We start from the raw sequence: 13,510 nt of genomic DNA on the forward strand, positions 1-13,510 counted from the left end.
TGGAGCAGGGTGGAGCAGGGAGGAGCAGGGTGGCGCAGGGAGGAGCAGAGAGGAGCAGGGAGGAGCAGGGAGGAGCAGGGTGGAGCAGGGCGGAGCAGGGAGGAGCAAGGTGGAGCAGGGTGGAGCAGGGAGGAGCAGGGTGGAGCAGGGAGGAGCAGGGAGGAGCAGGGTGACGGCGGGCGGTCTTACCGGATGCGGTAGTGCAGCTTGATGCTGGTGTCCTCGCTGATCTTGAAGGCGTGATTGGGGGGGTACCACAAGTCTCTGCTCTCCTCGTACAGGGCAAACAGGTTGTGGCACAGGGGAGAGATGTCTGGTGTGGGGGGGGGGGGGGGGGGGGGAGGACGAGAGGGATCAGTGGTGGGGGACTGAGGGGCGAACACTGTGACACTGACACAAACAGATACTTCCTGTTTCCTTAATAGGTACAGGTTGTTCTCAATGACTGTTACGTTCCCCAGTCCTATGTTGTTGGCGTTGCCTGTGTTTCCCTTGTAGGATCCAAGGGAACCAGAGTAGGAGCTCTGGCTCCTCCCCCCCTCATTGATTGCAGCTGGATTCAATCTCCACCCCTGCATATAAGCTCCGTGTCCCTGCCAAGTGACAGAGGGGAGAGCTGACTGTGGTCTGTGATTGTGTTGTTCTGTGTTAGAGTCTGTTGTTGTGTTGCTCTCGGTGAGAACTGTGTTACTGTGCTACGCGTTTTGCTTTTGTGCCAACCATATTTTCAGTTATCAGTCTGTGTAAAAGACATAACCTGTATTCTTTTCTGTTCCCAGGGGGAAGGGGAAGGCACCTTGGGAGTGCTTAGGCAAGAGGCCCATGGGCATACATTACCCGTAGCTGAAACCTTGTCTATGCACACTAGGTAAGATCTGGGCGGACCACCCCCCTGTATTTTTGTTTAGTGCGCCGACTGGCGCGTGAGATAGGGGTGTGATTTCTTTTACTTCCTTTGCTTTGGTTCCGTCCAGCCCTTTCCCCCATAGTACCGTGTTTTGGCAAATAAATAGCCCCGTGAACGGTACCACAGTCTTTGTGTCCTTTCCTCACACCTACGACCCCACACCCATTCTCTGACTCCACTAGGGGGGCTTACTAGCAGCGGGGCGTTGCGTTCCCTCCTCCAAGAGGCGTACGTAACAGAATGGGGGCTCGTCCGGGATCTTTGATCCACGATACCCAGCTGCTCTGAGCTCTGTGGTTTTGGGATTGTGGTGTGGTGGTATAGGGTTGTGAGGCTTGGTTTTGCGAAAAAAAACAAAAACACATTTAAGTGAGACCTCGGTCCAATATGGCCAAAAACTGCACAAAAACATTCTAATAATACACTGTGGAGCAGTAGCCTACTAGAGCAAATATCTATATTTTATAAACTATCCTCATCACAGTCCCAGTTGGCTACAGTTAGGCTGTAGGTTTAAAGGTCATCTTAGGGTCAAAGGTCATCTTAGCTATGGCAGGTCAGGAATCCCTCTGACGGAGCAGAGAGAGGATGAAGGGAGAATTGCACATCCAGCAGGCCAAACATCCTGGCAAGATTATATTTGACAGTTATCATTCTCCACGATCACAACTGTTCTGTTGGCAGCTCACTGTAATTTGCTTATGAACCTAAGCGGCTCAAGAGCTCTTAACAATGAGCTTTGTTGCGATGCGAACAAGAGTCATTTCCCTTCACTTTCCTTCCTTCCTTCCACCCCCCCCCCCTCCCTCCCCCTCCCTCCCTCCCCCCATCTCCCTCTACAGCGGCTGTAGTTTGTTAGGTTTGGCTCTCAGCAAGAGGAAATTCCACACTTTGTCCGATTCTGACCCGGCCACAGCCCCCAGACTGTGTGTGTAATGTGAATGTCAAATGTGAGTGTGTGTGTGTGTCACATGGTCTGTTATCCAACATTTCCAACTGCTGCTTTCCCTTTCCTTTTCTAACACCCTCTTTCTGTTTGCCTGTCGTCACGTCAACAGTACTCTCCCGTGACACGGTGGGCTATATGCGTGACGCCAGACTGACGAGCACATCAGAGCAGTCTAACCCAGCTCTCACCAGCTACAGATCTACAGATCGTTTGTCTCGTTTCCACAGCTCTCTCGGGTGTGTTTACGTTCCAGACGGATGGTCTTGTTTACGGCTGGTCTTGTGACGGGGTCACTGATCTCACAGATAGAGAGGAGGTCTGTCAACCGTGAGATCAAGAAGTTTGTCCATCGTGTTTAGGTCTAGTAACCAACTTCCTCAATTGTGGAAGTACGTGCGGCAGTAAACACAACAGCTCATACCGTGTATACGGAACATGTCAAATATTCTACACAGATCATTCTGTCTGATGCTAATTCTGCACGAGCACAAAGACATACCCACATGCGCACACACACACACACACACACACAGCAGTAAAACAGCCTTACTGCATCGCTTGGCGGCCTCCTCGCACAGCTCCTCTGTAGTGTGGCAGTCTTTGAAGTGCACCAGCTGGTGGATGTCGAGCAGGTAGAAGTGGATCTCCAGGCCCCGCAGGGGGGCGCTGTCAGGAACCTCGGCCCTCCTCCTCCTCATCTTCCCACACAGCTGCCTGCTAAGCTCCATCAAACCAAGACTTGGCATCAAGACCCTACAGGGAGGAGCAGAGAGAAGCAGAGAGAAGCAGGGAGGAGAAGACATGTTGTCAGATCGTCAGCTGCAGACTGTGCAGCTGCAGACTGTGCAGCCGTGTTTGTTTAGAGTCCTGCGGAAACTGCAGAAAGGTTAGCAGGGCTGGATGGAGATCAATCTACAGCCGGCAGTGACCTGGAGACAATACAAGACTGACTCATTACCTGACATGGTGCCTCCGAACACACACACACACACACACACACACACACAAACCGCTGTGACAACACACCACTTAGGGATGCACCACCGCTCAGAATACAGACAGCCTGCTGGCTGGTTACAGTAGCTAGCCAATTATGCTACTCTTTAGTAAGTTCAAAATTCGATTTAGGATACAAATAGGCAGAGAAATTATGAAACATCTACATTTATCTATCATTTTGATATTGCTGCATCCCTACCACACACACACACACACACACACACACACACACACACACACACACACACACACACACACACACAGGGGTTGACCGTGGTCATGGTGCCCTGCATCACCCTGTCCCCTCCAGAGCAGTGAGTGATATGAAGCCAGGCCTTGCATGTGGATGAGGACATTAGCAATCTCCCCTTTCCTGCAGGGGCCAGCCTGCCCCAGCGATGCGGGGGGCCTTCCCTATCGAGACACCCCAGTGCCGCTGCGCTCTGCTGGGCCCCGCAGGCCAGAGAGTTCCCCCGCAGCAAGAATGTCCTCGGCCACAACCCTCTCAGCTCACTCCCTTTTAGGCGCTCACTTGTCATCATCTGTTTGTCTCTCTGTTTGTCTCTGTTTGTCTCTCTGTTTGTCTCTCTCTGTGTCTCTCTCTGTTTGTCTCTCTCTGTGTCTCTCTCTGTGTCTCTCTGTTTGTCTCTCTGTTTGTCTCTCTCTGTATCTCTCTGTTTGTCTCTCTCTCTGTGTCTCTCTCTGTGTCTCTCTCTCTGTGTCTCTCTCTCTCTGCGTCTCTCTCTCTCTGCGTCTCTCTCTCTGCGTCTCTCTCTCTGCGTCTCTCTCTCTGCATCTCTCTCTCTGTCTCTCTCCCTCATCACACGTAAACAAATCTCCGCACCATGCTGTAAGAGTGTGCAGGACACACTGGTGTCAGTGCAGGAGGAAACAGATACAGTTACATTGTTTCTGTGGCTCTTCACTGCAGTTCCTCAGTTTACATTTACATTTAGTCATTTAGCAGACGCTCTTCTCCAGAGCGACTTACAGTAAGTACAGGGACATTCCCCCCGAGGCAAGTAGGGTGAAGTGCCTTGCCTAAGGACACAACGTCATTTTGCACGGCTTGGAATCGAACCCGCAACCTTCTGATTACCAGCCCAATTCCCTAACCGCTCAGCCACCTGACTCCCCTCCTCAGTTTCAGACCATTTCAATACGTCTGACCTTTAATCGAGGCGATTCAAATTCAGTTCTCATCTTTTTATGTCATATCCCAGTCTGGTATAATTACTAGACATAACAACATCCAGTAGTTTTCAAAAATGTACCAACCAAACCTGAGCCCTTGCATGCCTGACTGAGGCTACTCCAAGCTTACTGAATAAGATAACTTATCTAGGCAGCTGCTTTCTCAGCATAAACAGCTATCTACGGACGTGCCACAGAAAGTTTACAGCTAGTCCAGTGCTTCTTCCTGACTTGAAACTCTGGATGAGTCAAAACCTTGTCTTGTTTACATAACCCTCCGGCATGTCCCTATAGTGAGTCAGTGGAGGTCGAAAACTCCCCTTGGCTTTCCGACAAAAAGACGACAGTACTTTTGACAGCCGAGTACTGTAGACAACTGATCATAACCCTTAAACAGGAAAAAGGCTTATCGACAAAACCTCATGACATGCAACACTGTTGGCATATGCCGTGCCATGACTGTGACTCATCAAAACGTTTTTTTATGGAAAAACACGTTCCGATTTTATCTGAAGACCGCGATTCACTTTCTAGGTGGGTAATAGTTGGGGGTAACATACTGACCAACACTATTGTTTGTTTTTTTACGAGATCATTAAACATTTCAAAAACCTGAAAGCGGAAATAAGACATGGGCTGAATGTAGTTGGTATCGATTGTGGACATCAGAGTCATTAGTCATTTTAGTATTTTCTTTTCCATTACAATCTAATGTAATGACAACACTTCATTAAACGCTAAATGTTAGCACTACAAGCCGTCAAAGATGGTTAGTCAAAGTTAATGATAAAAATATAACTATAGAGAAATATAATTTAGAAGCAGTTAAAGGGTTTAGATCAACTATTTAATTTACATTTAGTCATTTAGCAGACGCTCCTATCCAGAGCGACTTACAGTAAGTACAGGGACATTCCCCCGAGGCAAGTAGGGTGAAGTGCCTTGCCCAAGGACACAACGTCAGTTGGCATGACCGGGAATCGAACTAGCAACCTTCGGATTACTAGCCCGATTCCCTCACCGCTCAGCCACCTGACTCCCCTTTAAATCATTTAATTGATCAAGTCGGTTTACGTTTTACTTAGTGTTGTCTTAATTAAAAAATAATTTCACATATGGAATTAAAGATTACCTGGACCATTTTGAATATTTAGATTACGACTCTGTTTTTTTATATATATATATGGGGCGACTAAAGGTGTTCCTCGTTAACAAAACTAGACCGTTTTATATACGGTTACAATCTTTTAAAGTGAGCTAACTCACGCACATTAACTAGTTGAGAAAATGGCTACAAGTATCGACTACAGGCAGCCAGCTACCTACGCTGCCTAGACTAGCTTTGAACATCGTAGCCTAGTATCGTTATCAATTAGTTCGACAATCCCAACAAACCATGCGAGCCTGCTAGACTTGATGAGATCGATAACATATCACCGATATTATATCAACTGTACTTTTCTACAACTGTAGCAATGTGAAAGCGATGAAAGCTAGCTAGCTGGCTAGTATGTTACTCACCTACTATCAAGCCAGGCTGCTGGCGAATTACTTCCGTTTCGTTTTGTTCATTAGATCCAGAACAGAACTCTCGGTCCTGCTCAGCTAATGATTGTGAATTATTGGTGTATTTAAAATATACCGATAGCTAACTATATTGTAACTCCAAAACACTGCTTTTAGAGCTAAGCCGACCACCTTGTTTCGGTGTTTAGAGTTGAGAGCGGAGCCACAATCTTCTAACTCTTACTGTCAAGTAACGTCCCATTCCCGAAAATAGTGTAACATCCAGCGCTGCATCTGAGCTTCTGATTGGTGCTTTGGTCCGTCAGTCAAATGACATAATGGTTCCTCTTCATCGAAGCTACTTGGAAGTGGGTGTGTTTTTACATAATGAACCTCAGAACACGTAGCTACACTTGCACACACGTACCTCCATAATTTATTATATATATTTGTGTGTGTGTGTGTGTGTGTGTGTGTGTAATGTACGGCAGCGTATTGTTGCCGCGTCCAGAAAAAGAAAAACGGATCAGTATCACGTTATATCGTGATATGTTTTTTGTTATAACAAGATGTTTATCATGTTATAACAAGTTATTTTCACGTTATAACGTGATGCAAACGTATCACGTATAACGTATGATCCGTTTTTATTTTTCTGGTGTTGCAGCTGCCGTAGTAATGTAATATATATATATATATATATTACTGTTACACAGTAAACAAGATTTGTGATTTGTTTAAATGATCGCATTTGCGATTACTGTCAATATTTTGCCTCTAGGGGAAGATAGAAACGGGAGTTCTTGCTCTGAAAATATTGTGTTGTCCTCCCTAAACATGTAGCCTAGCATATTTGTGCTGTGTAAAGTTTGTAGCCTAGCATATTTGTGCTGTGTAAAGTTTGTAGCCTAGCATATTTGTGCTGTGTAAAGTTTGTAGCCTAGCATATTTGTGCTGTGTAAAGTTTCACAATCAAACACGAGTAGGCCAGGCAGGATTTTAGTGGGAAAGTTGAAGTCAATCTTTTTGATAATAAAAGACAGCATGTGTAGATGTAAAACATGAGGATAGCCTACTTTTGTTTCGAGGGTACTTCTCATTAGCGTAGTGTACCATCTTGTGTTCATTTCCAGAAACTGTAAAAGTCTCATTTTTAGAGAATTTTCCATGTCTTACTTTGGTAAATAGTTCTGCATTTATCTTTGATGGCTTCTGGCAAACCCTTTGATTTAACATTTCTTTCGTTGGCCAATCAAGATGCATGAGTGTTTTGCATGAGCGCACAACAGAAGAAAAAGATAAAACGGTGACCAAATCATTAAAAGCCTTATTAGATTTGGGCTCCGAGGGAATTTATTTACCTGAGACAGGCTAACCACATATAAATATTATTTTGTAACACAGTATTGTAAAAAGAAAGCTTTGTGTGTAGTAAGTTGTTTTGTTTGACATCCAGATGTGTCTGTGTCATTTGTTTGATTTTTCATCCATATGCATCCTCAAAAAAGAGTAGCCTAAGCAATGTTTCAACTTTATTAAACATTTTGTACAAATACAATTGTGCAAGAGCGACATTGTACACAATCAATAACAACACCAATTCAACATCTTCGTTCGAATTGGCTTCTTTGAATTGACATTGGCTTGCCTTTGACATTAAAACAGTATTTCACTCTCTTAACCGTAGCCAGTTCATTCCTTGGGACTCATTTCCAGCTTTGTTGATCGCAGTCCAGTTGGCTGCCATCCTTCAGTTATCACAGTACTGTACCTTTAATACGGACAGCATCAGCACTGTGATAACTGAACAAGGGAAGCCCGTCACATCTACAGCCATGCTCCCTGACTCAACTCCAACAGTCTCCCTAGAGCCAGCCTAGACCTGGAGTCTTGGGAACAGCATCCCAGGAAGGTATGTTGTCACTGGAACAACGCTAATAGGCCTCCTATAAATAGAGGCATTTGGAGTGTGCTTCTGGTCTGTGGTTTACAGTCTTGCATCTTGGTAAGAGTTGATTCATAACGTATTCATGAATCCATATGCTTAATGGAAAAGCCTACCTAATACAAAACAGTGAAACAGTCTCAAAATAATCCTCACAGATGTGGTGGATGTTGAAACGTTATTGGACCCCTGTGATATCATATGTGAACATTTATCCACTTTTAAGATTTAGAAATCCAATTAACAACTTTCCATGTCGATTAGTAGGCTGAGCTTGTCCAGTGTATAGAAAATAGGCTACAATTAGATTTTCTGTGGCAGTTTGAGAAATGCACAATTTATACAAACCACAGGGCTGACGTAAGACTTGTTATGATTGTCGGGGCTCCACCCTCGGCGCGCGAAGCTTCTCCAGCAGTCCAGTCGCGAGGCCCTCTAGCGGAGACTCCTCCTTGATCCAGGTCCGCCCTCGCGCTTCATGTAAACAACTCGATTAGCTGGTTCTGTTTGATATCACACGACTGCAAAACACTTGCCAGAAACTGTGAACAAACAGCAACTGTGCATAACACATCAAATAACTTCGAATGAAGAACAAATAAAACCTGAGTGTGTAATCTGAAAATTGTAAATATATATAAGCTATATATATATAACCTATTACCCCATCTTGTCTTTTACTAAACTAACATTGCCATTAATTACTACAGCCACTACTGCTATCAAGCACACTTTCTTGGAAAACATTTAGCTAAATGCCCTATAGAAAAGATTAGGCTATTACATGCATGTTTATGCTGTCAACGCTTGTTGCTGTTTTCTATGTATAAAACAAGAGTTGAGCAATTCAGTGCTGCTCGGATAGATCTTTACCGTTTCCATCGCATGAAAATGTTAGGCACCCAATGCTATTGAATAACAAAACCGAGGAAAAAGTAATGTTATGATTCTCTAGACTGAGTCCGATGGGATATTATCTTGCAGCCAACGCTAACGCCCAGAAACGCGCACACCCCTTTCTAGGTAAAAACAAACACCATGTAGTCAAACGAATCAAAAATAACATAAACATAACTCATTTGTTTTACTTACAAGTCAATATCTACAAAATATCAGCCTTACTTACTTGCAAATTCCCCGTTTCATTCTCGTGTTTACATGAATATCTTTTATGACGCAGCAAGACCACACCGAACAACGTGATTGTCGCCATCTTTTGTTGTTATTGCAATCTCTCAGCCATGTGACAAATTAATAATAGAATAAAGCTTCCGGGTGTCGACGAACAACTAGTTGAGTAAATGTTAATCTTCGAAGTCATTTGATCGTCGGAAGGATGAGCAAGTTTCATTGACTGAAGACGTCAATAGGCTGTGCGCAGCATTTGACAGCTTTAGGACACTGACGCGGCTATGGCTTGCAACAAGTAGGGCTACATTCCTTGGTCCGCAAGTGCTGCGCGCGGGATCAGTCTTGTCTTCTGCTTCTCGTGGTCAGTGTTGCGTGGGACAACCGAAGAGATGATTGTGAACGCTGCACCTACTTTGCAGTCATTAAGCAAGCCAGGGAAAATAATTAGCCGAGACATGCATTTATTGAAAATGGCTATTATTGGTAGCCTATTATCTGATTACCCCATGTAGGCCAGACTACCTGTAGCACAGTGCAAAGACAGACTACAAATGATCATAAGCATAATGCTGTAAGTCCATAAATGACATGGCTGTCTTGCGAAACACTATACACTGCAGTCAACAGACTCACATTAACCACACAATGCGATTTGAAAAGTTGAAATAAAAGTCTTATTTTCTGTCTACCTTACTACATCTACATTAGACCTATGTTTATTATTCTCCCCTAACCTTTGATCTATAGACTTAGGCTAGGCTAATCAAAATACAATTATTTGAAACTTCCCCAAACCACCACAGTCTGATTTAACTGGAATGACCACGATAGGACCTGTAGCCTATGTTTAATATTTATTTGTAAAAATGTTTCCACTTCGTCAGAGTCAAGTTACACAGCAGCATTAAATAAAACTACAGTTACCAGATTCCAAAGTAGCCCTACGGCTCCTGCGCACAAGACCGCATTTTTTCAGGATGTGTCAGGGAGGCGTATAGTGCACGAAGTTTCTCTAGAATTGGTTGAGATATAGGGCGTCGCGGTAACTCCTCCATTCATCGCAGAGAAAAGTATTTTCTTAAAGACGCAGTAAAAAGGATTTCTTGTAAGAAGGGAAATATACATAGATGCCCTATTTTAACTTTATGTTAAGCACTTTACAGGATACCAGCTGTAATCGAACGAGAGGAATATTTTGGTGAGGTTCATGATAATTGCATGCAATTCTATCCAAATATTGATTTTACTTGTTATACGGAAATGTCAAATTGTGTCTTGCCTGCAGGGCATCAACATGAATACATCGCTGATTAAAATAGGATATAAATGTTAGGAGCTTATTTCAGCCAAGTCATGGTCCGCTATGTTTTTTTTTTTCAAAGTGTCACATCCTCAAGAAGAAATGGCAAAACTGTTCCGAGCTGTGATTTTGGGTCCTCCTGGCTCGGGTAAAGGGACAATATCCGAAAGAATTGCACAAAGCTTTGGCTTGTTACATCTATCCAGCGGCGACTTTCTCCGCGAGAATATAGCAGCAAATACAGGTAGTTTAGGCCATCATTCATTCATTTAAGAGTGGCACTAAGACTAAAGTTCTATAATGCACAATAAACCAGTTGGTCGCATTGTTACTTATTTATCGTTGTTTACTCGCATTATGTTTTCTTGTATCGTTATGAATTTAATCATAGTAGCCTATGCTGTCAGATGAGTCAGCAATGTTTATCGCAGTGCATCCGCAAGTTCAGGGAAGGTGAAGAGTTCCCTAATTATATATGAGCAACTAACTTGACACATATATCATTATTGTGGAAACAGCCCCTTCTATGCAACAAGGAATCTGACTGACCAAATACAAAATGTTTAAACAAAGACATTTGAGTTAAGCCTTTATCGTAACCCCTCCTATCCAAATGCTATATACTTCACCGTTTATTTTGAAGTATTCACATTTCTCAGAGTAGAGCTTAAATGCCAGTTTAATCACAGTGTGGGCCAAACTCCCACTAATGAAATCTGATTTCAAGGGCATTAAAGTAAAAACATGTGTGCATGGTAGCAATTACTCTACTCTGTCAAGGCCAGCGTACACAGACTTTTGTAGAATAGTACTTCTTGCAATAGCACATGTTCATATCTTATTCTTTTCATACCTGTGGAATACTCCTTCCACTGTCCCAGTTGGCAGTTTAATGATTGTAAAGTTTGGTTGATCTTTTCGTCAGCCATTAAATGTAAATGTAATGTCAGCGCTTGCAGACACCAGGATTAGCGTGTAATGTATTCTGCTATAGTCCTGGATGTGGACTAACTAGTACCCCCTTCTCTCTCTCTCTCTCTCTCTCTCTCTCTCTCTCTCTCTCTCTCTCTCTCTCTCTCTCTCTCTCTCTCTCTCTCTCTCTCTCTCTCTCTCTCTCTCTCTCTCTGTCTCTCTCTCTCTCTCTCTCTCTCTCTCTCTGTCTCTGTCTCTGTCTCTGTCTCTGTCTCTGTCTCTGTCTCTCTCTCTCTATCTCTCTCTCTCTTCTGTGTCTGTGTTTGTCAGAGGCTGGAGTTTTGGCCAAGACCTACATAGACAGAGGTGTTCTGGTGCCTGACCATGTGATGACTCGACTGTTGCTTCCCAGACTGGAGCAGATGACCAGCCATAGCTGGTTGCTGGATGGTAAAGTTCTACAAACACGTAGCATGTGAGACAGGCCAGTATAGCATGTGAGACAGGCCAAAATAAACAACCGACAATCCACGGGTCTAGGTCCGCAAATTATTGGTGCGAGACGGAAAACCGTTCCGTCCACTGTCCTCTTTCTGTTCTATTAACTCATGCCAAACATTGACTGGAATGGTGGGTCTCTGACCTAGAAACAAGGTGCAACCAGTTTCTGGTGGCTAAAGCCCAAGGTTTGTAAACAGTGGTGCAAGTGTACCATCTTAACCAGTCCATACCAGTCCCACAAATAGCACAGAGCGTCCTCATAATATTGACATTTACAACGTCATATAATTCGATTTTTTATGATACCACTCTCTCTTAGACATTCTACATTCTGCGTACAGACAACACACACACACCTTTGTGTTGCCTCATTCTAACCTGCTGTCCAGGGTTCCCCCGTACCCTGGCCCAGGCCCAAGCCCTGAACAGCAGCTGTGATGTGGACGTGGTCATCAGCCTAAACATTCCCTATGAGACGCTGAAGGAGAGACTGACCCACCGCTGGGTCCATCCAGCCAGTGGGAGGGTCTACAACATGGGCTTCAACCCTCCACGAGTTCAGGTGAGAGAGAGCTCTCCACTCACACCTTCTCTCTCTTTCACTCTCTCCACCTGTCTCTCTCTCTCTCTCTCTCTCTCTGTCTCTCTCTCCCCCGTCTCTCTCTTTCACTCTTTCCACCTGTCTCTCTCTTTCACTCTTTCCACCTGTCTCTCTCTTTCACTCTTTCCACCTGTCTCTCTCTTTCACTCTCTCCACCTGTCTCTCTCTGTCTCTCTCTCCCCCTGTCTCTCCACACCAAGCCTATGAAAGGTATTTTTTATCACAGGGTCATTTATATATATTATGAAGGACAGAGTTGTTTAAGTATGTTTATTGTTATACAAACTCTACCCCCATGTTAGGGGAGAGATGACAACACTGGTGAGCCACTCATCCAGTATGACGATGACAAAGCGGATGCCCTGGTGGCCAGACTGAGGTACTACAAGGATGTGGCCAAGCCTGTCATAGATCTGTACAAGTGAGTCCATCCTCTTCAGCAGTGTCTCGGAAAGTTAGGGTACTAACCAAAGGCCCTAACTTACAGTATTGTATCCCACACAAGGTAATATAGTCAAACAAGAGTGAAAGAGGGAGTCAGTTGGCTGAGCGGTGAGGGAGTCGGGCTAGTAATCCGAAGGTTGCCAGTTCGATTCCCGGTCATGCCAACTGACGTTTTGTCCTTGGGCAAGGCACTTCACCCTACTTGCCTCGGGGGAATGTCCCTGTACTTACTGTAAGTCGCTCTGGATAAGAGCGTCTGCTAAATGACTAAATGTAAATGTAAACAATCTCCATCAAGCATTTAGTTACAGCTGTGTATAGCTGCTGAACACCACCAGGTGATTGTATTTGCGTTCCCTCCCTGCTCAGGGCGAAGGGCATCCTGCACTCAGTCTCAGGAACGGAGACAGATCGGATGTGGCCCTACATCAGCTCCCTCCTCAACACCAGGATCCAGCCTCAGAACACTATCCCTGTCAGCGTACCAGCCCCCTAGCACAGGGGCAGGAAGGCTGGGGGGCTGGGGCAGGAGGGCAGGAAGGCTGGGGGGCTGGGGCAGGAGGGCAGGGGGGCAGGAAGGCTGGGGGGTTGGGGCAGGAGGGCAGGAAGGCTGGGGGCAGGAGGGCAGGAAGGCTGGGGCAGGAGGGCAGGGGGGCTGGGGCAGGGGGGCAGGGGGGCTGGGGCAGGGGGGCAGGAAGGCTGGGACGAGGGGCTGGGGCAGGATGGCAGGAAGGCTGGGGTGCAGGGGGGCAGGGGGGCTGGGGGTGGGAGCGGCCATGTGCTGGTCCTTCTCCCTGCTCCATCCTGTCTGCAGGCGTGTGGTTCTCCCAGTGAAGGGTTGTACCTGTAGGTACATGGACGTGTAAAATGATAGAATCAGGCAGCTGCAAATGAGTTGCTTTCCAATGTGTGGCTGATGTTGAGTGCATGTTAGCCGAGTGTTAGCAACATGGCTATATGTTTGCAGTGTGAGTTCGCTCCTGTTCATCTCAAACTTTTATTTTTTCTTTTCCTACAATCCTTTGCACTTGTGGCAATAGCCTGAGCAGATTTCACTTTGTATGTGTAGAAACCTGGTTTGTTCATTTTTGTGTAATAATTTAGTTTATACAATTAGGTAA

The 13,510-nt window shown here is 45.1% G+C and overlaps 2 protein-coding genes and 1 long non-coding RNA gene across 4 annotated transcripts; 1 reads left to right on the top strand and 2 right to left on the bottom strand.

The window, feature by feature from the left end:
* Window positions 1–189: 189 nt before the first annotated feature.
* LOC136939467 (tyrosine-protein kinase JAK1-like) lies at window positions 190–5,784 on the bottom strand (the record flags this gene model as incomplete). The annotated part of the gene is given in 3 exon segments (XM_067232107.1): window positions 190–313; window positions 2,407–2,609; window positions 5,575–5,784. Coding segments are annotated over 2 exon segments (320 nt in total), but the record flags the coding sequence as incomplete, so codon positions are not given.
* A 1,290-nt stretch (window positions 5,785–7,074) lies between these two features.
* On the bottom strand, window positions 7,075–8,744 carry LOC136939466 (uncharacterized). Its single transcript, XR_010875852.1, has 2 exons — window positions 8,627–8,744; window positions 7,075–7,974 (listed from the first exon to the last, which is right to left on the bottom strand). It is a non-coding gene; the product is annotated as an uncharacterized lncRNA (long non-coding RNA).
* Window positions 8,745–9,678: 934 nt separating this feature from the next.
* Window positions 9,679–12,917, top strand: ak4 (adenylate kinase 4). 2 transcript variants are annotated; one of them, XM_067232105.1, is made up of 6 exons: window positions 9,679–9,829; window positions 10,014–10,175; window positions 11,174–11,293; window positions 11,734–11,906; window positions 12,248–12,366; window positions 12,759–12,917. In XM_067232105.1, the coding sequence occupies exons 2-6, from the start codon at window positions 10,034–10,036 to the stop codon at window positions 12,883–12,885; spliced, it is 681 nt and encodes a 226-aa protein (XP_067088206.1). In that variant the 5' UTR covers window positions 9,679–9,829; window positions 10,014–10,033; the 3' UTR covers window positions 12,886–12,917. The 2 variants fall into 2 exon arrangements, with proteins under 2 accessions (XP_067088206.1, XP_067088207.1); XM_067232106.1 differs by lacking the exon at window positions 10,014–10,175.
* Window positions 12,918–13,510: the final 593 nt, after the last annotated feature.

This window comes from Osmerus mordax, unplaced genomic scaffold, assembly GCF_038355195.1.
Source record: "Osmerus mordax isolate fOsmMor3 unplaced genomic scaffold, fOsmMor3.pri Scaffold_200, whole genome shotgun sequence".
Taxonomy (NCBI): Eukaryota; Metazoa; Chordata; class Actinopteri; order Osmeriformes; family Osmeridae; genus Osmerus; species Osmerus mordax.

Bases quoted from the DNA above. Each gene is read 5' to 3' on its own strand.
- ak4 (XM_067232105.1), top strand. From the start codon at position 10,034: ATGGCAAAACTGTTCCGAGCTGTGATTTTGGGTCCTCCTGGCTCGGGT. The intron at 11,907-12,247 runs GTGAGAGAGAGC...CCCCCATGTTAG, and splicing joins TCAACCCTCCACGAGTTCAG to GGGAGAGATGACAACACTGG. The intron at 12,367-12,758 runs GTGAGTCCATCC...CTCCCTGCTCAG, and splicing joins CCTGTCATAGATCTGTACAA to GGCGAAGGGCATCCTGCACT.